General features: G+C 40.6%; 1 protein-coding gene across 2 annotated transcripts in view; it reads left to right on the forward strand.

Moving 5' to 3' along the window:
* EFNA5 (ephrin A5) overlaps window positions 1-24,644 on the forward strand; it is a 269,645-nt gene extending 245,001 nt beyond the window's left edge. Inside the window, exons 3-5 of one of the 2 annotated variants that reach the window (XM_057737840.1) lie at window positions 14,592-14,657; window positions 15,066-15,146; window positions 20,276-24,644. In XM_057737840.1, coding sequence (XP_057593823.1) covers window positions 14,592-14,657; window positions 15,066-15,146; window positions 20,276-20,397 — 269 coding nt within the window. In that variant the 3' untranslated portion in view covers window positions 20,398-24,644. The remainder of the gene's footprint in view (window positions 1-14,591; window positions 14,658-15,065; window positions 15,147-20,275) is intronic. The other variant, XM_057737849.1, reaches the window with a different exon arrangement.

Genomic DNA, 24,644 nt, shown 5'->3' on the forward strand with positions numbered 1-24,644 from the left:
CCACAATTCCATCTTCCTGATAAAGACAAGATATCTTTCCAATAATCTTCCTGATGAGTTCTTCAGTGGGCCCTTTCGATCTCTCATAGATGCTTTGAGGCTCAAAGTACATTTCAGTTTTTCACTTTTTTCCTGCTCACAGAACAGGCTGCTAATAAAGTTAGAAAAAAGCTATGATCATCTTCACACATATTTTTTTCAATCTATTCATACCCAGATGATTTCTTGTTTTAAAGACTAACCTTCTGGGGTCATCCAAGAATCAGGCCGAGTTGTGCGTCTCATTCTGGCGGAAAGCATGTCTTTGACTCCTGGGCGGAGTCAGCAGTCCGGCTCCTGCCCAGCTTTATGGGTTCTGGAGAGAGGCCTGGTTCGGGCCCGGCTGAACAGGAGAGCTAATGAACATGTCACGCGCGTCTCGAGTTTTCCAGGCTCTGGCACAGCTGTGGCACGTTCCCCCCCTGCTGCGAGGCACAGCACGCTGGCCATTTGTTGGCAAGTTCATATTTCACACTGCAGGGAATTGAAATGATTGAACAGACAGAAGAAGAGTTTTATTTGCAGTAGCCTACGTATCCCCAGACTCTGATTTGGCATAAAACATCTGCTCCATGATCTGCTTCAAGGCCAGTTCCTTTCCTCCAACAAAGGTTACGACTTCAGGCAAGCTGTGCTTCCACTGGCAGGAGGAAATTTGCCCGGAGACTTGATTTAGTCAGAATCAAAGCATCCTGCCACAGAATTTCTTTTTTCAATTATCTCCGAAGAGGCAGCCAGACTGTAAATGTATCAGTATAATAAATGTAATGAAATAAGGCAGACACTCCTTTCCCCCCTGCTGCCATCAAGGGGAGATGCATCTACCGTTGGGCATCCATACCTGGACGCCTGTGAGACTTACCCAGCTATCTGTCATCATGCATATCTTGGCAACAGCACACTGTAGGGATGGCCCTTGGATGTGTTTCGGCCCATCGGCGTGATAAACAGGCGCGTGCGTTGGTTTTACCTGCAGTACTTACATCTTTCTGATTATAAAAGCAAATTGGCATGATGCTGAATGTAATTATTACTATTTTTCATGGGGAGGACGCATCCTATAGCCTTTGTTTTGTGATAGGGCCCTAATTACTAATTATATTTACCCACGTGATTTTGTTGTGCATAGTCATATTTTTTGTTCAAGACAGCCCTCGCTAGCCTTACAGACATATATACAAAATTAAATCCTGGCATTTTATTATGCTAGAGCAATTAGATGCCATCCTCATAATGAGAAACATGACATCTTCATCGCTCTCCTCTATATTTTCATGTTGTTTTAATGCAGACATTTACCAGGATTGAATACTATCTTCCAAGTACACACATACACACACACACACGCTTGCACGCACACGCGGACGCACACACACGCACCCCTAATTGAATATCTGCATATCTCCAAGGAGTCCTGTGGCTGAAACCATGTATTCATCTTCTTTAGTTCTTAGGCCACTTTGGTTTAAGAGTAAGAACTGTTGCTTTTATGAAGTGCCTTTTTCTATAAAGTCAAAACCTCACAGCAGTGCACAGAAAGCCGATGGTATAAAGGAGCTAAGTAGAGTCTTTAATAGAGAGAGCTGGGTTGTAAGTGTTTTTGTTCCTACGGAGCAGATAGATTTGGCTCCATCTGTTCCATATTCATAACAAAGGAGCACACTTACAGGAGGGCCAGCTTCCCCAGAGCCGCCTGGTAATGATCTTTTCACCAGAATGAAAGCATCTGAACCAGTGGCTTGGCCCTGAGAAAAGCAGCTAGCAGGATGGCCCTTCAGAACCCTGATTTCCTTGTAACTCAGGTTGACATAAATTTTCCCAATATATAGAATGCACAAAAAATTGACTGATTTCTCGTCTCCCTGCAGCACTGTGTAGTTGGGAAGTTCAAAATGTGTAAGGTTTACCTCCCCTTCCCATAACCACAAAAGATTTGTAATTAGGTGGTGTGGGGGGAAGTTTGCACTTGAAGCATCTGAAGGTACCACAGGGGAGAGGCTGTTCTTCAGACTTTTAAGTTGTTTCTGTTCAGACTTTTTAATCTTTTTAAAACTGGGGTTAATGAATAGAAATATGAGTTATACCAAATAAGGAAAAACCCCTGTTGAGTTTTGTAATTAGCAAAACTTCAAAGCCAATTTTAACCGAGACCTCTTAGATTAAAAAGATAAGTTGACCCAAGAGTGCGTACTTTTTCTTCTACTAAGCAGAAAAAAAATAAAATGAATTTTTTGCCCAAAATACCATGCTATATACAAAAAAAAAAAAATTCCTGTCTATATGACGTATGGATTCAGTATCAAAATGTAAGTGATTCCTGGTATTAATATCATAGCTAGTGGATAGAATGCTTTTCTATGCTAGCGTCACAAATTTATATGCTTATATGCTAGCTTCACAAATTTCTTAAGAAATAAAAGCATATTTTGAAGTACAGCTATCCTTTTCTCCATCCTGTGGACTTCTCAAATACTAGAAGCTTTGAAAAAATACATCATTGATGTATTTAATATACTTCATATTAAAGTCATAATTGTAATGTATCAACATTTTATTATCCATCTTGGTATTATCTGTGCATTATCTGATTGCTAAACTAGGCTTTCTGGCAAATCAAATAGTAAACAAATATCTCAAAAAGTTTGCTGCAGCAGTACAGTGGAGAAAGTTTTCATCTAGCTATGAGATTTCTCTGCATTTTAGCAAGAGGAAATAGAAAAGTAATATGCAGAGAGTGAAAAACATAGCCCATGAGTCAGTGAAGATTTCAGGTTTCGACACCTTGGTCCCTTTGGTTATTTTTTGTAATATACGGACCTGAATATTTCTGGCTTATTCAGGAGCAGCTAGATGCTCCTTTTATAGGTCCTAGTATAATTGGCAGTTAGAGATTTGTTTGTTTCCTGGTTTATTGTCTCTGTCCCAATTAAACTGTAAGCTCCAGAAGCAGGAACCATTTTTCAATACTGCACAGTGTTTCCAAAGCCTGACATAGTGCTTGGTATAAAGCAGGCACACAAAAAATATTTTTGAAAGAATAAATAAATGAAGTAAAAACTGAATAAGCCAGAAATATTCAGGGTAGTTTTTTCATCTTAGGAAAGACTATTTAAAGAGTTAGTTTGGATTTAAATTTTGATATTTGACTTTATTAAATTAACAAATTTTAAAAAATAATTCTAAAATATCAAAGTTTGCCTATTCAAATTAGCTTATACATATTATTATATAAGATGAGTAAAGTTAAATATTTGGCTCTATTTACAAGCTTGGTTAATTTAAACTCCTCTAACCATTAAAGATTTTATACATTTTCTTTCCTTTTTAAGTACTTAAGTTGACTGGAAAACTTCCCAAGTACTTAAATAATTTTTATCATCATCATAATTTCAACTTAAAAATATGATGAGGTTTTAGTTCTCTTAAATGGTTTAAAACTGTATCAACCTAAAATTTCACTTAGTCACAAGTCTAAATCGGTTGTTTCATTATATATATTTTTTTTAGAATGTTTCTTTTGGAGGCATCTTTTTTTTTTAAGTGTTTCTTTTTATGTATGTATGTATTTATTTATGTTATTCATTGGCTGCACTGGGTCTTGGTTGCTGCACGCAGGCTTTCTGTAGTTGCAGAGAGCGGGGGGCTATTCTTTGTTGCAGTGCACGTGCTTCTTATTGTGGTGGCTTCTCTTGTTGCGGAGCACAGGCTCTAGGCGCAAGGGCTTCATTAGTTGCAGCACGTGGGCTCAGTAGTTGTGGCGCACCAGCTTAGCTGCTCCGCGGTATGTGGGATCTTCCTGGACCAGGGCTCGAACCCTGTGTCCCCTGCATTGGCAGGTGGATTCTTAACGCCTGCGCCACCAGGGAGGCCCTCCATTATATATTTTAAATTGGAGTTCCATGTCTGACCTGTTACTCTAAGTGGCCAAAGTTTTCTTACACTTTATAGGTTAAGTTTCGCGTTCTCAGATGCTTTTCTAACTCAAAAATTACTAGAACTCTGTGGTCTTGATTCTTTTAAAAATGCCTCTTCTTAGTTTTTAAACTCAACTGTGCCTAACGTATGGTTATACCCCTTCAACATAATTTTGGGATTACGTTCTCATTTAACATTTGAGGGACCTTAACTTGACAAGGCTTCTTAACGACTAGAGGGTTTCACCCAGATAGCTTACTCTCATCTTTGATCATAACCACCCTAAACATCACTTTCCTGTCCTTACTGAAAGCAGCCCCTGGTCACCTGGATTCTAGCACTGCTTGCCTTTATTCTCCTGTTTCCTGGAGGAGCCTGCAATCCCTAGTAAGCTGGATATTTGATGAGATTCTGCATATCTTTGGCTTTAACGATACCCACATTCCTTTCATTTACTTCATATCCCTTAGACCACATAGTCAAAAACATGAAAATAATACCTGCTTGAATTTTGTATGTCTCTTTAGGTTTTGGCTATCAAGTCACCATTTCCAACATCACTCCATAAGAAGGAGCCAGCAGAGGAGGGCTGAGGAGCCGTCCAGGAAAGGGAATTTTTTTTTTAAACTTCCTTAACCACTCTCTTCATTTTTCTTTTTTATTCTAATCCTGAGTTTATTTATATTGGTCAGCAAATCACTTTGCAGCCATAAAGAGTTTTGTTACCTGTAGACGAATTCTTCACATCTTTATTGAACACATGGTATGAGCAAAGCAGTGGACTCCCCAGAACTGAGAACCCAGCACAGCTCCTGCTCGCAGGGAACTCATAACTCTAGTAGCAGAGATGCAATGTAGTAGCCAGATCTGAGACAAAACAGAATATGGGGTGTGTGCGACCAAGGGGACAGAAACAGACTCGTGTAAGAACTCAGCAGGTTTTTGTGTTGGAGAAATGGAGAAATAGCTCACGTGGCCAGAGGAAGCCAGGATTTTTAAGAGGGAAAGGGAAGGTCACATGAGAAAAGGGAGGCAGGGAGGTTCTGGGAGGAAAGACTGTTGGGACTAGCTGTTCATGTGAGTTAAAGGAGGGAAAAGAATAGGAGAGATAAAGAAGGAAATCAAGGTTGGGGCAGATTATGAAAGACCCTGGCTGCTATTCTGTGGGGTGATGCCCTCCAATGCACAGCCGTTAACTTGACTGAAAATGGTCCTCCTTAGAGGCAACCAGAGCAAACAAGAATACAGTCCCTATCATTAGTTTGGATTTAGTTCACTCCATCAACATGAATTCTTCACCAAGGAAAGCACTTTTGGTGTGGAACAAAATGTACAGCCCTGGTGCCTAAATAACTCCCTCCTTGGTAGGACTCAACTTTCCAAAGAGAGAACATAAATTTGCTCAGGCCTCTAGGGTTCCATTAGGGGCCTGCTGCAAATGCTGTTCCCACGTAGATCCGTATCTTACCTCCAGAAAAGGCAGACAGAATGGCGAACGTGACCTACTGACTGAGAAGAACCAAAGAAACAATTGATTTGTGTAAAGAAATATTTACCCAGATATGATGCGAAAGAATCTTAAAGACAGGAGTAGGAACAGCTAACAGCAGCACAGTATCCAGACGGGTGGGGGCATGCGTGCAGTGTCTGCACCCCCTCTGCACTGGTTGTACTTAGGGCCATCGCTGGAGCACAGTCAGTCTGGGCCGCTGCAGAGGCCGTCTCAATGCCCAGCCCGGTTGCAGCAGTTATGCCCTCATCTTTGGCAGTGTCCCCTAATAGAATAGCATGCTCATGCTTTTAAAATGGGTTGAGAAAAAGAATTCACAGAATCTAAGCATGATGTTTCAGAAGGAACAGGGTCTTCCAGTGCCCTTTCTGATTCTCTAAACTCTCACCCCAACTTCAGTGCACATCCTCACATAAACCCCTTTGCCCTCCACCCCCAACCTCTACACACACAAACCTCTGGTAGAATCCAGTGTTTCTAATTTAGGCTAGAAATAAAAGGTCACCCTTGTCCCCTTGGTTTCCCTTATGCCTCATAGATAACTTTTTGTCACAGCTATCCAGAGCTGATCCCTTCCTCCTCCTGCTCTAAATTTGCACTTAGAACCAGAGGCTGCTTGCTTTAGGGAAATCGCCATGCAGAGGGAGCAGTGTGGGCAGAGCTGATGGTATCAGTCTGTGCAGTAGTGAATGATATTCGAGATCTATAGGGATCACATTTCCAAGTGCAGTATAAAAGTTCACAGGCCCTCTAAGGTAGATCATACTTCAATTTTTTCTAGCAGGACAGGTTCACAGGGAAACCAAGGCCTTTGTGGGCTACCTAGCTGACTGAAAGGCACAAAATAAGTCAGAATGGGTAAACCAGGGAGAAAGTTCAGATCATCATTAAACACGCACTCAAACCATGAGCCCATGTGCTTTCCAAGGCCCTTCACCAAGGAAGATAAGGATGAAAGTGGTTTTATGAGTCAAAGAAATATTTTTTCTAGGAGTTTTTTTGAATTGCATTAACTTGATGATTTATTAGTCATTTGCTGTCATGCTACATTAGTGCTATATGATAATGACATTGTTTCTGTTAATACTGTACAAATGAGTCATGGGATTTGTGGCTTTCATTGCTTACCAGTTAACACATCACAGAGGTGACCCAAGGAGCCTGTGTCAAAGTAATAATATAAATACATCCTCCCTGGGATTCTAGGAATTCTGCATTGGTCTGAGTGTTTATTTTTGTTGTTATTACTTTTATTATGTGGCTTCTAGCTGAAGAAGAGTTTCTGTGAATCATTTTGCCTGTCTTCTTTTGCCAGATTATACCTATTTGGTAGAGCAGGTGAAATTCACCAAAATCACCACAAACAAGAGATACAGAACTATCTGACCTTAATGGCCTGGGACAGTCATTTCAATAGTAAGGCCTCAGGCAAGCCCAGGTTTCAGAAAATAGTTACAACACTGGTTTAGAATTGGAAACGTTTTTCCCCCTAACTGTTCAAAGAGGTTCAGTGAATTTTTTTTTTTTTTTTGGGCGTACAGTGAATTTTTAAAAAACAGTAAAAAATATCCAATTAGTAACTGAACTGTATTTCCTCATCTTTAAGGTTTTGTTAACAATTCAAATGAAGCCTGTGTTATCTTGCATTCTGTGCCTGTGTGGACTGGAATTCACCAGTCATATCATGGAAGAAGAAGATGAAGTCTAGGTTCAGAATCTGAGATTTAAGCTGACCTAAATTTTTCTTAAAAAGAATTAGAAATGCTTCTTATAGAGGATATTTTAAAAGCATTCTCTGAAATCCAGGTTATTTTCTGGTCATGCCTTAATAGATATCAAAATACACGGGACTAGCCTTCGTCAATAAGCAGTGGAAACAAATTTGCTGTCACTGAGCTTTAAAAAGTAAGTAAAAGTTTACCCACACTTCAAATGTGTACAAAAACATAATGTCTTATTTGTTTATTCCTAGAAATCAGTGGAAAGAACTTGTCCTCAGCCATTTATTTGAGGTTGCTAAGAAAAAGTAATTGATCTACTGAGGCTTAGCTGCTGGAATTTAAATAATACTTGTTAGCATTTGCAGTGAAACTTTGCCTAAGGGGGTAGAGGGATGCGGAGTGGGGAGCCGTGGGTGTGATGGGTGGGTACCTCCGAATTTCTCTTTTGTCTGAGGCTGCACAGCTGGAACTTATTTTACTTCTCTCACCCCGAACTCTGCTCTAATTTTTTTGTCCCTGTTACAGTTCCCTGATGTTGAAACCAAGATTTAGCTTACAGAGTGTGCTCTACCCTTATTTTAGTGTTGGAAATACTCCTCTTACTTTTCTAGTTTTTTTTTTTTTAAGAAACATCCCCAGAGGCATATCAAAGTATCTAATATTTACATGTATTTTAAATTTCTGCAAGGCTTCCACCTTTACTTAGTAACCTTGTTTCCAAGTTTTACATCTGGGGCTTTGACCTTAACCTGCCAGTGATTTAAGTCTTGAGACACTGCAGGCTGTGAGAGATGAATTGTGTGGGCAAAGTCAGCGGCTAAGGTTGCGTCTAGGATGCAAACTTGATAAACCTGGGGCCAAGAGCAGGTTATTAAAACATGTGACCTAAATCTCAAAAGGTAGACTGGTGAAATGTATTGCATCATAAGTGGTGATTTTGTTTTTAAAATGAAAATTAGGTGTGCTGCTTTTAAAAAAGGGCAGATAGCCAGCTGCAAGTTGTTGCTGGGGTCTTCTTTCAAGAGGCCTAACTTTTGTTTTAAGACTTTTTCTGAGGATCTGGTAACCATTTTCCAAGAAGTCCATATGGCTTTGGTTAATCTCTATCCTATTCCCACAACTTCTTCTGTTCCCCACCTCCACCCACGTATACAAAATGGATTTTATTGATTCATTACATTCTAAAAGACATTTTCAGGCTACCATTTACTTAAATGGGCTTTACTTTTTCAGCATTTATTGTGAAAAGAGTATTAATGCTTAATTCTGCCATCACCTGTCTAATTTACATATATCTGTGTTGTATGTTAGACCACAAACACGAAAACTACAGAGGAAAAACTGGGCTGTGCTAACAACTAATAGCCCATCTTTTCTTTTGACTTGCTCAAATTAAGAAATATTGCCCGTGGCGAAGATAATGGAAACCTGCATTTTTAATGCCCACACACACACTCATTTCTTTAGGAAAAAAGCAGCTGATTATTTTAAAAAATAAAATTTTCCAAAGTACCCAGATCGACAAGGGATCCAGAAAAGGAGAAGGATTTGGCTTTTGGAATTAAGATTTGAGGATGAATAAGGTTAGGCAGAGGGATGATAAAATAAAGAGTAGAGTATCGGGCCTGAAAATGTGAAGAAAATATAATCAGAGAATCTCACCCCTCTCCTGCTAAACTTTGAGTTCTCCATGAAGAACATTTGTTACCTTGATTGCCTTGAGTTGCTTAAAACCTCATGATGTTTGTGTTTGATAGTCTGTATAAAAAATAATTAACAGGAGTTTTTTGATATGAAGAGAAATTTTAACTTATCACTAAGGTCCTTTCATTGCCTGTGTTTTCAAGCCCACCTTTAGATTCCGTTTCTCCTATTTGAGGAAAGGCATCCTCTCTTAGGATTGAAGTTGACATCTTGTATCAAAGCTCATTTAGGTTCCCCCAGCAATTTGGAGTTAACCTGAGGCATCATGCTAATTACGAGAAGCAGCACAGGATGGCTGTGTTAACTAAGTGGCATGGGGAGGAAAATGCAAAACCATTCTTAAATGCTGGAGTGAAAACAAATAGATATGTCTTGCAGTGTTTCCTCAACAGCAGTTTATAATTACCTCTCTTCAAGGCCTGTTTTAAGGGGACGTGTAACAGTAGCTTGAAAAGTAAACTTTGAAGGACAGGGCAGCAGAACCAGGGAGGAGCTGCTGTGTGGGAGCCTTTAGCACAAGGCGTGGGTGCACATGGCTGCCTCAGCCCTGAGGCCTCAGGTGGGCGTGGGACACCTTTGCTGGCACAGAGTTGTTTGTACACAGCATTATGTCAGCTCCTGAGCAACATGTCACCCCCAAATTTGTGGCTAAGGCAGCATTTATTATTTCACAGCTTCTGGGGGTTAGAATGCAGGGGCAGCTTCACTGGGTCCTCTGGGTCTGGGTCTCTCCCAAGGCGACAGTCATGTGAAGGCTCGGCTGAGAAGGATTCAGTTTCTAGCTCACTCGTGATTGTTGGCTGGATTCTCTTCCTTGTGGTTTGTTGCTCTGAGGTGTCAGTTCCTTGCGTGCTCTTGGCTGGAAGTCACCCTCTGCTCCTTGCCTTGTGGGCTTTTCCACTGAGAATCTCACAGTATGGCACCTTGCTTCAGAAGGTGAGTAAGAGTGCTGAGGAGAAGGAGGACACAGTCTTTTACAACATCATCACAGAAGTGACATCCCATCACTTTTGCTGTATTCTGATCATTAGAAACAAGAAAATAGGTCCAGGCTACTCTCAAGGGGAAGGGAAGACAAGAAGCATGTCTGCCAGGTGGGGATCCTTGGAGCCAGGACAGAAGTTGCCTGCCATAGGCATGTCCAGCCATTGGGCCCATAGTGAATTGTGACGTGAATGTTGAATGTTACAGATATTTGCAATGCTAAATACAGCCTTTGGACCTCTTGAACGTGGTCCCCTTTATATATCAAATTGGCTGATAAGTGCTGAACCGTGTTCACCTGAGCCCTGGGAGAGCAAGCAAACTGGTTTTCAGGAATGGCTGAAGTCAGGACCCCCGTCTGAGGTCTTGGAACAGAGCGAAGATAAGCAGCCCTTTATTAGCAAGATACCCTAAACACAGAGAACCAGAGGGCCCTGGATTATATTTCATTATGTGCTGTAAGGTTGTGATTGGTACTTTGCAGATCATTAGGGGGAAGGGGCCCTATGGATTGACTTATAAAGTTGCTATTAAGATCATTGAATGGGAGGTTGTGTTTGTTTTAATGGTCTCCATATCCCTACTCCCAGCTTCCTGACTCCAAATGTACATTTTCAGCAGTAAACTGAGTAAAGGGATATGAATTTGGACTATGTGACGAATGTTTAAGACATGAGTTGAATTTCTCATTTTAATTTGACATTCTATTTTAAAAATCCATATATCTTTTTTTTAAATTGAAGTATAGTTGATATACAACATTGTGTTAGTTTCTGGTGTACAGTGAAGTGATTCATTTATACATATATATATTTCATATTCTCTTCCATTATGGTTTATTACAAGATACCGACTATAGTTCCCAGCGCTAGACAGTGGAACCTTGTTGTTTATCTATTTTATATATCTGCTAATCCCAAACTACTAACTTATCCCTCCCCACCTTTTCACTTTGGTCACCCTAAGTTTGTTTTCTGTGTCCAAGAGTCTGTTTCTGTTTTGTAAATTCATTTGTATATTTTAGATTCCACATGTAATATATATTTATCATTCTCTGTCTGACTTCACTTAGTATGATAATCTCTAAGTCCATCCATGCTGCTGCAAATGGCAATATTTCATTCATTTTTATGGCTGCATAATATTCCATTGTATATATGTACCACATCTTCTTTATCCTTTCATCTGTCCATGGACAGTTAGGTTGTTTCCATGTCTTGGCTGTTGTAAATTGTGCTGCTATGAACATTGGGGTGCATGTATCTTTTCAAATTACAGTTTCCTCTGGATATATGCCCAGGAGGGGGATTGCTGGATCATATGGTAACTCAGTGTTTAGTTCTTTTAAGGAACATCCACACCGTTCTGCATAGTGGCTGCACCAATTTACATTCCCACCAACAGGGTAGGGGGTTCCCTTTTCTGCACACCCTCCCCAGCATAGAAGATCCAAATATCATTATAGGAAGAGTTCAGGTCTAGGTTTTCTTCACCTGTTACAGGTTAATAACTCTTTTTGGTTGCTAAAACTCCAATTTGGGAACTTAGGGATGAAATGTTTTAATTCTTTTGTCCCAGCTGCTGTTGGTTGGCTTCTGGAGGACCTGTAAAGCCTGGATAAAATTCCCTCTGATAAACACTCCCATGCCCAGGTGAAGCTCATATGGACCTCAGTTACCACACAGATCCCTCCTGGTCCCTAAACTGTGTTTCCTGTCTATGTCCCCAACTGAGATAAGCACAGCACAAGGACAGAAACAGTTTGTATTATACATCTTTGTGTCCATAGCACCTAACAGGGCAACTGATACATAGTAGGACTTTTAAAAGCATTTGAGTGGATAGATAAAAGCTGCAGGAATACATAATAAATGGTAGTGAACATTTGAAAACTGATAGTGAATAATTATTAATTTTCTAAGGAAAGCAGCATAAGAATTTATATGTAAACTTTGTTTTAACTAAAATGGTGTTGGTTATAAAGTCATGTGTCTCTAGAGTTATAGATTAATAATACCTCCTGACAAGAGCCAGACACATTTTAAGTTTTTGCTTCCGCACGTCTGTCTTCAGTCTTGCTCATAATGGATCCCAAGAGGATTTTCTTTATGAATTTACTTGTGACTATTACATTTTTCAATTCCTCTGTTATTTTTAATGCTCGTCTCCGATTTCTTTTTACTTTTGACTAGTAAAGCACTTTCGTATTACCTTATATCTTCAAATATTACTAATAATTAATAATCGCTATTTGTAAGTGGTATAAAGGCACCCTGTGTTTGTCAGCCAAGGGGTGTGGGGTTAAGAAACCTGCAACAGGACATGGAATAAAGCCACACTCCCATTTTTTTAAACCCTGCATAAAAAATTGAGCTTTGCTGTTTTATGGGAAAAGTTTTTATGCTTTCTGGTGTTATTTTTGTTTTTCAATGTGGTAAGTAAGGAATCCAAGTTATACTGACTTATCAAGGCACACCCTGTCAGGTTGGCTCTAAGGGTTAAGAATTTATTTCATGAGCTCAGGTGGGAGGTTGTAGAGTCCATTGACTTAACATAATCTGCACTGTGTACTCATATTATGTGTTCATATTCTTTGTTCATCAGTCTTTCTAAGGATTAGAGGGTAATAGTCAAACAGCATCATAAGGTGTCAGACATGTTATCATTGTCATACAGCTTTTCTGATGATAGAGAGGAGGTGAGGAAGTAATGCGAAGGCTAATTGTTCCTCTTTTTGCAAGGTGGTAAGAGAACTCTCTTGAATTTTTCCTGGGCAGCTTATCATTTGTTGATGTGTAGTTATTCCAGTGTGCCCCACAATGGTTTTTATGTCCTAGATTTATAGGATTTCTCCTGTACATAAAACTGAAAAACCTGTACTAACTCTTAAGAAGTCCCCCCACTCAAACAAACATTTGCTCTTGCCTTGGAGCCTGTTATATCTTATATAGTATCATCAGTAAAATCAGGTATTACATGTGGCAAATCAAGTTCATGAGGCTTGTAGTAAGTTTATCTCAGCTCAGAAATCCATAGAACAGCAGAGTAAATATCCATGTGTCACTTTTTCACACCACCTCCCGTGAATAAGATATAAACTCTCTCAAGAACCCATGGTTTTTCTAATGAATTGGAGTCACCTATGTGTGCTGTATTTGTGACATGCACATTTGCAGTTGGGGTCTACAGGAAGGACACCATTTCCTGGATCAAACCGCAGAGTGCAAATATTGTGCCCTAAATAACACACTAGTTACTGTAAATGTCAGTAGAGGGAGTTTTTCCGACTTTGATTTAATGAAAGCCTACGGCAAAGCCAGCTGTTGGCACTTCTTAACTGCTTGTCAGAGCGAACAGGAAGATGGGGAGGACTGAAAACATCTTCTCTTTATCTGCTTTGGTCTGAGAATTAAGAGAGTTTTCAACAGGTGTTGAATAGTGACACTGGGGTCCTTTCCAGCTTGACGTCGGTTAGGAGGTGACTTTATCAGTTCTCCTCCAGGATGTGGACCTGGAGTTACACGAGGAGATTGTTGGGAAATTGGTCTGGAGTTTGCATCTTGAATCCTCTCACCTGCAAAATCAGCATTTTAGTTTTCTGGGCTTCCCATGAGGGACAGTAAGAATAAAGGAGAGAGAAGGCACACGGAACACCGGTCCTCTCTTTGTCACCAAGGGTATTACCAAACACATTATGAGCCACGTGTGTTTTGATTGATGTCATCTGCTTTTTCTGAACAAAGAAAACACTTGAAGCAAACGCATAGGGAGGACAGTATGTAGCACTCATTTCTGTAATTTTTGTCATTTCTAGAATGCATTTGTAAACATGTGATTGTTAAGGGTCTTTCTGTCTTGGAAATCCCTTTGACATTATGCTGGGTGTACTGAGGGGAGATAATCTTTCAAACACAGGGAAAATTTACAGTCTTATTATCTTGAGGAGAAGAAAGTTTCTTCCTCAGATGATTTATAACTTGAAACATGTTGTCATGTTTTGGTAAGCCCACTTTATTAATTCCATCCTTCTCTGTGGCACATTTTTAAAAGTAAATGTACCATTGCAACACAGTACTTTCTCAAAAGCATATTGTACTTATAACAGCCTGATGGAAGTTGCTGGGCTCAGTTTAGTCATATAGAATGTGGAGCCAAGTTCTGAGTAAAACCTCTAATTGAATTACCTGCAAAGCACTGACAGACAGGCTTTCAGGACAGACAAAGCTTTGCTTTCCCCAGCAGAACTAGGTCATGTTTAATTTGGCCTTGTAACTGTCTGTTATCAATTTTTGCCAGCACTTTCACCTGGGGTTCTGGTGGGCTCCGGGCCCCCTTTCCTGCAGTAGAGGAGGAGCAGCACTATGAAAGGAGGACTCAAGCATTATCATCTTATTTTAGAGAAAACTGATTACAGATCAAGTTAAATGGAAGAGCCTTTGAAATAAGAATCCAAAGTGTTTTTCTGTAGATTACCAATGTTCTTGCATGATTCTTTCTTTATTGTATTGAAAAGGAAAGATAGGGATAGGAAAGTAGCCTTTTCTATAGCAGTCAGTGTCAATCTGAAAAGTATTTGTTTCATCTTCTGGGAAGAATTAGGGTAAGCGCACGTTGTTCATGAAAGAATTTATTGTAGGCTATTTGCATTTGAAAATGAAGAGTAATGTGGTGGTGTTCTCCTCTTTCTCTCTTGCTCTCTCTTTTTGTCTCTTCCACAGCCTCTGCAATCCCAGATAATGGAAGACGGTCCTGTCTAAAGCTCAAAGTCTTTGTGCGGCCAACAAGTAAGTTCACTAGAATGAGCTTCCGAGGGTGGCTTCACTGCGCATGCTCTATTGTGTGGTCTGGTTCACAGCGGTAAACCTTTTTTTTTTTTTTTTTACTGTAAATCCTGTGTGGTATCTGTTTTGTATATCAACATCCATGTTTTAGTTTTCATCGTATTTTTTCTCATCATTTTTCATGATGCTTTTATTTTAAGTACACAGCAGTTGCTAACTTGTTGTTTCTCAGACTGTTGTACGTGCACAGCAAATGGGCGCAATATTGGCATTTGGATACATGCCACTGATTGTAAAACAATCTCTCCGTAAATAAAAGGAAAAATTAGAGAGAAAGAAAAAAAGAAAGAAATGGGAGTTGAAGGGTGTCTTCACTAACATATTTGGCTGTTATCTCTATTTTTGTTATAGATAGCTGTATGAAAACTATAGGTGTTCATGATCGTGTTTTCGATGTTAACGACAAAGTAGAAAATTCATTAGAACCAGCAGGTTAGTATGCTTAGAGAATCTCTTTTAACAAATGCATCTCTCTCTGGTGCCTCAGTACTTTTTTTCCTTTCTTCCTCTCCGCATGTTTGCATGTTGTAGTTGCTCTGCTTTTGCTCATTGCAGGCAATGCTAATGTTCCTTATACTCTTCCTCATTCCTCCAGTATCTTCGTGTAATGCATGTTAGATAGATTATGATGTTTCTTTGTTTTTGACATGGGTTTGATATAATGCAGTATCCTAGTATAGAAGCCCTGTCAGAATGCTAAAATCTCACTACTTTTTACCATATCCTCTGAGCATGCTGGTGAATCACTGTGAATATTAATGGATCTGTTTTCATATAAGACAGGAAAAAATTTCTGCTGTATGTGCTCATAAAATTTTACTTTTATATTTATCCAAATCTATGGATAAAAGTAATAAGACTGTTGCATAGAATAGCAACTAATTCAACCTATTTCGTTATCTCTAGAAATTCACATGCATTATTGAACTGATCTAAAGGACTTAATTTTATTTCAGATATTATTTGTGCTGTTGTCAATAGAAGTAGGTCTGGAGAAGTGTAATCATGTTGCCTCCTCACACCACAAATTCATGCACCTGCTGCTCCCACAAACGTATCCACAGTAGTCTGTCGAGCCAAATGTGGTCCTTGATTACTGAGGCCAAACAAATATTAAGGATAAATAAATTTTTTGTACTACTTCTGTGTTCCACACACCTCCCATCACTATGAAATAAACCCCACCGAAGGGGTCACTGAAGCATTTGCACTGCAGCATACTGTGGATAATGTAAAGCTGTCAACTCTCCATTTGGTTATCAATTCAATCTGGCTCTTTAATGCAACTAGACTGATTGTGAGGTGGGGGGAGCTCTCTAACCTCTATTCACTGAGGAGTGTGCCTCTAGGCCCACCTACCTGTGGTTTCCTTTCCTCGCCCTACTTGCTCCAGATCTTCACTAGTTCCCTTACCTCTCTCCTGTGAGTATCTCAAAGCTTAAGGACAGTAAAATTATTTCCTCTTCCCAGAAAGTTGTAAGTCCCCTTATATGTAAACAGAGACTTTTTTCATCTATTTGCAGTAGGACTTACCTTTCTGATGGCCCTGGAAATGAAAAAGGTTGTGAGGTCCACTTTATCCTTTGAGTACTGTTACTGAGACACTTCAAGTCAGTGAGCCTTAGGAAAACTTACCCTGAGTAAATGTGGTGCCTCAGGACATATAATGGCTTCTGTGTTGTAACTAACTGACAGAAAGAGGTAGGCTTTTTCCCCAAGCATTCTTGTTTTCCTAAGGCAGGCGTCTTACCCAGAGTACAGAGGAGAGGTGTGTACAGTAAGATCTCAGAGGCCTCAGTGGCTCCCGGGGACCCATTAGCTGCTTTAGAAAGTTGCAAGGAATGAGTGCTGACATGGAGACATTTTAATTGTGTCCTGGAAATCTGGAAGCGTTACTGTGTCTTTTCAAGGTACTAGACTCCTCACAAGCTTGAGGACTTGGGCCATCATAGGATCTGTGAGTGAAATGAGATTTCTTTTAAAGATCCCAGAGTCTACACTCTTCCTTCTATAACTGAGACTTATCCAGGCCATGCAGCTAGTTACACACAGATCCAGGTGTAACGTTCACATTTCTCAACTCCCATTCCTACGTTAGTATAACAGTAGAATGCTCCTACCATTACTAGACAGAGAGATGTCCAAGGAGAGAACACTACTGTCTTGGCTTTGTTCATAAGTCATGTAGGCTGACCGGCAGGGTTGGGCGTGTTATAAATATAAGTTACCCTGAATTAAGAGTTTTTTGATGCACACTGTTGCAGAATGTAGGCATAGCTCTCCAGTAATCTTTCTTCCAGGTAAATTCCATTGCCTTTCGAGAAAGCAAGAGGCTGTTTAGATCGCATGTTTTTCACTGGTAATGAAGAGGCACACTGAGGACTATTCTGACATTAGGAAAATTACCTTTAAATTCAACTAATGATAAAATGCAAGCATTCATATGTGAACATATTTCACTGTCTCTGGGGAAATGGGCTCTTTTTCATTGAGCATTTAAATCCATGATGGCCCCCAAATCTATGCACCTGTAACTAGTAGAATTTTGCAGAACATTGACAGAATGTGGTCAGACTGTGTGTGTTGGGAATGGAAATGCAGGAAAAGCTCCTTGAGGCAGTCATGAGTATATTTAAGGGCGTTCTGGTGAGCATCTTCGCTAAAAGAGTAAGACAAGGTTGAACTACGATCCCTGGCTGTATGAATGCAATAATTGATTTGATACTTCCCTGCTTTCCTTAGAGAATTCAGACTTGCAGCTCTGCACCACTGTGTTGGATGGCTGAGTATAGACCCAGACTTTATGAAGCCAGCAAGGCTGAAAGGATTCCACTGCATGTTCTCAGCAATGTATACTAATTCACCTGTCTTTGGAATGTACTCATCTTTTTTGTTTGCTTGCACACTCTGCCTGCCAGTTTCCTATCATCAGGGATACAGGATGATCTCAGGGTAGACTTATGCCACGTAGTATGTTCCAAAGTATTGCTAGTGTTCTCTCAGTTAACCATTGAAACCCTCATGTTGTGGAATCCTGTAGCCAGGAGGCGAGACTTGATTTGGTTACTGAAGAGAAGTATTTTCTTCATCCAAGCCACTCACTGTTACAAGTTTTAGAAATCTCTCATGTTTAGGTGTAATTTCCATTGGGATAGATTTTGCTTATATTCCTCTTTAGAATTCTGAAATTGCTCAGACTTACCCAAACAACATCCTGTTTTTCATTTTGCTTCCTGGGGGCCATGGATCTCCCAACATTGATTAAAATTGTTTCATCAAAGGATGCTCTGTAGAATCCTGAGCCAGGATCAGTATGTTACAGTGAGAAGAGAAGAACCCTGGTGCCCTAAGGGGACTGAGTTCCTCCATTGAGGGCAAGATGGTACTTACTGGTTGGTTGCTTAGAAAAAAGGCGAATTCCAAAGATGGCCATGATTCAAGGATCAAAAGGCACATTTGGCCTTATGGCTTCTTTTATATAATAAATCTTTCGTCGTAAAGGTGTGCAAGATTCATTCCCCCATCTTGTGCGGTGTGAGCCTAGAGCATGGACAGCCCTGGCTGAGCACCCTGGTTGGACAGGGAAGGCAGGCCCCCTTCAAGCTCACAACTGAGCATCTACGTGTTACCTGGGTACCTCTTTTATCAGTACACTTCCAAACTTTACAAGGAAGAGGACTGGATAATATGTTAGTGAAAATAAGACAGAGAAGAACCCAATAGCTGATGTAATTTCAGGTGTATAAATATAAGTGGTATTTCAGAATGAACTCTGGAATCCTCGAGGTTTATGGTTCTTTCACAATTTAGCCTGAAGTACGCTGTTATTCCAAGTGACAACAGATTGGTGCTCTAAAGACAGTGATTTGGATTTTCTTTTCAGGGCTATTAAGGGCATTTACGTCTACCTCCTAACTGCAGATTTAATACATTTGCAAGGCTGTGAAAGAGCAAAGAGTCCACACGTACTTGGCTACATCATGTGGGGCTTTATATTTTCCCTTGCATCCATTTAACCTCCCATTCTTGCTTCCTAACTTTTTCTAGTCTCCTAATAGGTATTCCATACAGGTTTGCTAAGGTCCAGGAGAGGAGAGCAAATTTGACACAGGGATGCAGCAGCTTCTACATGTGGGGACAGGCTAAACTGATAAGAGCACTTGAGCAGAAGCCTCAACACTGAGGAGACATATTTCTAAGTTCATATAGGGAGTGAATGTAATGAACAGAAACTGAAAGGTGGTCACTTTATGACAAAGAACAGGGAATGTGACTCTGTCTAGTAAAGAAAAAGCATCCCTATTGTGACATGTTCTTTGATGTAAAAATAGAAATGAATTTAAAAGAACAGAGTTAATCTATTAAAGGGTTCGAGGTGGGTCATTCAGGGATATCTAGGGATTATCCTTTGAGGTCTACAATATTGGGAACAGCCTTTAGAGTCTCACTTGTTCCCATTCTCTCTGATTGACCATTGAGCGAATCCAGCCTGACAATCAGAGCTCGTACAGGAAGTTCCCCTGAGGCTCAAATAAAATCTACCAAAGTACCCTACTGGTGGCCCCACACGTGGTTCAGAGATCACTTAGTCTAAAAGCAGGAGTCACGCCAGGTGCCAGGAAGAAGACTGGCAACACCAGAGCATAGCATGGCTCACAGGCAAGCCTCCAGTCTATCTTTGGGTACTAATTGCTGCAAAGTTCCTGTATCGAAGTTAAGCCTGTTAATCATGCAGCTCAGGAAGGCTATCCAAAGTCAGAGGCAGTCTCATAGAACACTTTATAGCTAAATAAAAGAAGCTTACCTCACTTAATCTATTTAGAGGAAAATTTGCATCCACACTGATAATTTATGTGCCCAGCTTCAGCTTGATAAAAATAAAAATAGTCAAGTTCAAGAAATTTAATCCTGGAGATACAGGGTTTGTAATAGAAGTAGCACGATAATTGATTCCTAATTGTAGACACGCCAGTGGGCACCGATTTATTTAGGTTTAGTGAGCATTATGTGTAGTTTAGTTAAAATGCTGTTGCTTTGGCATTTATTCTTCATATTTGAAAATTCATCTAGACATCCAACAACCAGGCATTCAACACTAATCTTATGAAACCGCTAAAAAGAGGAAAAAGGGCAGCCCATTCTGGTTAACCACTAATATGCCAACATTAACTGCCTCCCGCGGCCCCCACCTCCGCCCCATTACTTGCTTCTCCATGGCATCTTGGGTTTAAAAGGCACATTCAGATATCAAGTTTGCGCATGGTGTGTTTGACTGCTAGCAAACCGAAGTATCTCACCTGCTGGAGGTTACAGCATGTGCATATTCTTCGCCTCAGTTTTTAGGGGAAAGTATTACTATTGCCGAGAAAGTCTCATTTTCTCTGCTTCTCCTTTGTTTGCTGTAAATAATGAGTGATTATGCAGACATGAAAGTCAGTGGTGGCACAAGGTTCATTACCCTACTTTGCAGAGGGTGGCGAGGTCTGTTAACAGCGGGCTGCTGCAAGAGAGTTATTAAGGATGTGAAATCTCATTGGAATGTGTGCTTTCTGTTTGAGCAGATGACACCGTCCATGAGTCAGCCGAGCCATCCCGCGGCGAGAACGCGGCGCAGACACCAAGGATACCCAGCCGCCTTTTGGCAATCCTGCTGTTTCTCCTGGCGATGCTTTTGACATTATAGCACAGTCTCCTCCTACCACCTGTCACAGAAAACATCAGGGTCTTGGAACACCAGAGATCCACCTAACTGCTCATCCTAAGAAGGGACTTGTTATTGGTTTTTTGGCAGATGTCAGATTTTTGTTTTCTTTCTTTCAGCCGGAATTCTAAGCAACAACTTGGGGCCAGGGGGGACTAAAGTAGTTGCTGCCTCCCTCACCCACCCCACTCCCTGCCCTTGCCCTTGACTTCTCTCACCTCTTCCAAATTAAATGGACTCCAGTTGAAAATGCCAAATTGTCGTAGTGACACCAGTGGTCGTCCGCTCCTGTGCACTCTCCTCCAAGAGCTCACCTCCGCTAGCGCGCTGTCAGCGGTCTGTGGACAAGGAAGGATAGTGGCAGATGCAGCCGGTGATGGCGAGGCCCAGGAGGGTTTTCCTCTCCCATACAATATTTATGCCTTCTCATTCAGGACTGTAAGATGATCACGCAGGGCATCATGTCACCATGTCAAGTCCAGAGGGGAGGTATTAAGACTAGATATAATATTATACCATTTCCTCTAGGAGTGTATAAATGAACAGGCTTCTAAAAGATTGAGACACTGGCTGGTTTTTTGTTTTTTTTTTTTTTTAAGATGACTGTCTTAAAGCATTCTTGACAGCAAAACTTGTGCTCCATAAAAGAAGCCTTTTGTCTAGGAGGCAGGTCGGGTGCCGGAATGCTAGCACAGAGCAAGTGTGAAAACAGAAGACTACATTGGGTGGCGGTTTTGTATGTGTGAGTGCCTCTAATTTTTTTGGTGACTGGGCAGTGCACACCAGATTTTTTTTTTCCTTTGAATACAGATCACCATGGTGCTACAACTTTTTTTTTTTAAGAAACTGAAAGAGGCATTTTTACGAATAAAGTGACCTTCCCCGAGGCTGACAAGCCAGGGTTGATGAGTGTATAGGGAATAGCTTTGGATACTCCTCTGGGGGACAGTGTGTACCAAGGAAAGGGTGTCAGTGGTCAGAGGAGATGTAATTTGGCTTTGCTGGAGTGCCAGTGTGCTGTGGCCTTTCCCCGACTCCCACCCTAGTACCCACACTTTGTTCCACACTCCACGACTACGGGGGCGCAGACACAAACCCCTGTCCCCAGGAGAGTCAGTACTACTTGGGAGGGCTAAAGGGAAATTTGGAATAAAAGTTCCAGAGTTTGGAAAGAAAAAATTCAAGAGTTGATTTTATATTCTTTCCCTTTCTGACACAGCCTGGAGCATAGGGGGAACATGTGTTTATCTGTGGGAGATAAACAAGATGGAGTCCCAAAGACTTTAACAAAATATTTTTTTAAAAATCCACTAGAATAGAAAATACATTATTTAGATATACTTTATGCTGAGAGTGAGTATATATGCTTGTCCTATTTAAACCTGTGGGAAAAAGTGGTATCCCTTGATACATTTAGAAATATGGGGGGCTATCTTGTTTCATTGTGGGGGTGGGGCAAGAGGAGAGTAAATCAGCATGGCCAACAGGGATGTTTCCAGTTGATTACCAGGAGATGCAAGCCTTGGGGGTTTCTACTGGTGAGGCTGTCACAAACTCTGAACTCCAAAGCCTAGACAGGGAAAAGTGTCAGACCAATGGAAAAGAAATCAAGCCTTCTTGGCTATTGCAGAACACATCAATAGAAACCATGCCTTTCAAAACAAAACAAAAAATAAATGCAATGATTGTGTAAGATGTGAAAAATTGGAAGCATTCCAGCACAATATGGGTTTTTTAATATACTGGTTTTTTTTATTTTTTAATGTACATGTTTAAAAAGAGGGGTCATATTATGGACAGACTTCGTGAATGAGAATTTGCTAAGAATTGTAAGTAGTTCTGAATTAGAGAAACATGTGAATGAAAGGCAGCTGTAAAGGCACTGCACCCTGGAGAGTTGTACACATGCTGAAATGTAATCTGGGCTTACCTGATCCGTTTGGAGCAGATGTTAATGCTGGGTCTGTTGTGAGTGGGGTTGCCAGGCTCGCAGATATAATCAGTCCTCTTCCCCCAGACATCAGGAACTTCTCTGGAGTGGCAGAGTCTTATCACAGAAGGCAGCCACCATTTCACTGAAACAAACGTTCACAGCATTGGATTATGTTTTGCATTAACTATTTATATACTCAGAACTCTCAGTATATCCAGTAATACTTCTTTTTCATTAATAGTTACAGGCTTGTTGGTCCAGTGGGATTTGGGTAGGGGGAAAAAGATACCTTCTAAAATGGATCAATAGTCAGAACCAAAATAATATTGCATGTTCTATAACCACAAGGAAATCAAATGATCCTGTAATGATTCCAGTTAGTCATAACTACATTAGCAGTGCTAATTTCATTTTAGAAATGGTGACTTCTGTGGTTTTCCTAGCATTTGTCTCTAACAAATGATAAAATAATTACTCATGGCCCTCTCTGCCATTGTCTTTCATTTTTCACAGTGAAATTAGACCCCTTTACTTCACCATTGTGCCACTACAAATTAAATGTTTAAAAAAAAAAAAAAAAAAGCAAGACTATCCACACCAGTAGACAATGTGCTTCTCTACCTATAAGTGACGTAATTGTAGGTAATTCTTGCCATGGAGTTTTCAAGAAGATGATTGGTATCAGACAGTTTTCATCTTGTCCAAAAAGTGCTGGTGGCCTTTTGTGATGGTGTTACAACCCTCAGGGGGCCTAGGAGGATGTCGATGCAACTTTGTAGCAGCTTTTAATTTCAAAAACAATTCAAAAGTCTGAAGGGCAGCCTTCACTGCCTCTCAGCCCCAGTTAGTCAAACCCCAGCGACTTTTGCCCCTGGTTGCCAAGGGCTTTGCAACAGTGAAGCAGGGAAATAAGGATCTGTCTGTTTAGTGGATACCGTGTATCCTTTAATAGACCAGGTAACAGTTCGTGTTAGTTTAGACTATTGTTTTGTACTGTACTTTCTTGGGTGGCAGAGGAAAGAAAAGTAAAACGTTAAAAAAAAAAACTGCGTTCTTTACATTCTGTATTATTAGCAACCTCTGTTGTATATAGTGTTTGATAATAAAGTATTAATTTGATTCTTATGTCTTTTGTAAGTGAGAACAATAGTCTTTCAGGATACAAAACATGCATTGAGGCTTTGAAACATCCAATGTATACGTGGCTAAAGAGAGTCACAAATGGCCAAGACACTGCTCCATACAGGACTCACCTGTGGTCATCACCCTCCCAATCTTAAGACTCCACCAGCTTGGGACCTGGAACAACATGACATTTTTGATCAATATTTTGTCCTCAGTGTTTTCAAGGTCTGATGTTGGAGCCCTGTGGTGTTTTTCCCCCCAGCATGTTGGTTTGAAAAGGTTTAGGGAATTTAGTAATGGTTCTGTACTTTGGTTTGGTTTTCTGTTTGTGGTGGTTTGCATAGACTGTTTTCATTTTTTCCCAGGAAGTCTTGTCAGTATCACATGCAGCCCAAGCATGCGAAAGGGTGCAAACCAGCTCATTTAGGAAGGTTAAATGGGGGTTCTTTTCTCTCTGTGTCATTGCGAAAGGAAGAGTCACACAGTACCTGTGGACTTTCAGGGACTTTGCTTTTCTCTGGCACCTTACCAATGGCAGCAGCCATTTTTATTAGTTTCCCCAAAATTTAAAACAAAAACAAAAGTTGAAACTTTTTCCCTCCATCTTTGCTCTCAGAGCTGTGATCACTAGTTTTTCTTTTGGAAACCACCTCCACCAACACCCCCGTTTGCCTACACCCCCCTTTTATTTCTTATGTGTTTTTTTTTTCTCTCTCGCCTTCCTCCCATGTTTTGTTTCCCCTCAGAACCGTGAATGGGCAGGTCTGTCTCTGGTTTGGCATCACTGAGTTTTTCCCATGCATTTGCCCCAGAGCTGCTCGGATGTGAGACAAATCTCCCTACAATGGGCTTGCTCCCATTGTCTGTACAGTTTAATAGATGCTGGCATGTTGGAGGTTACCCATGAGTCAAAATCCGCTTTCCATGCTTACTCTTGACACCCCATTGAAGCCACTCATTGTGTGTGCGTCTGGGTGTGAAGTCCAGCTCCGTGTGGTCCTGTGCTTGTACTGCCCGCTTTGCAGTTCCTTTGCACTTACTCATCGAGTGCTGTTTTGAAATGCTGACATTATATAAACGTAAAAGAAAATGTAAAAAAAAAAAAAAAAAGCAAAACACACACAAACAAACCCATACAATCTGTATTTGTATATACACGTGTCCGTACAAG

Source organism: Hippopotamus amphibius, chromosome 1, assembly GCF_030028045.1.
Source record: "Hippopotamus amphibius kiboko isolate mHipAmp2 chromosome 1, mHipAmp2.hap2, whole genome shotgun sequence".
Classification (NCBI taxonomy): domain Eukaryota; kingdom Metazoa; phylum Chordata; class Mammalia; order Artiodactyla; family Hippopotamidae; genus Hippopotamus; species Hippopotamus amphibius.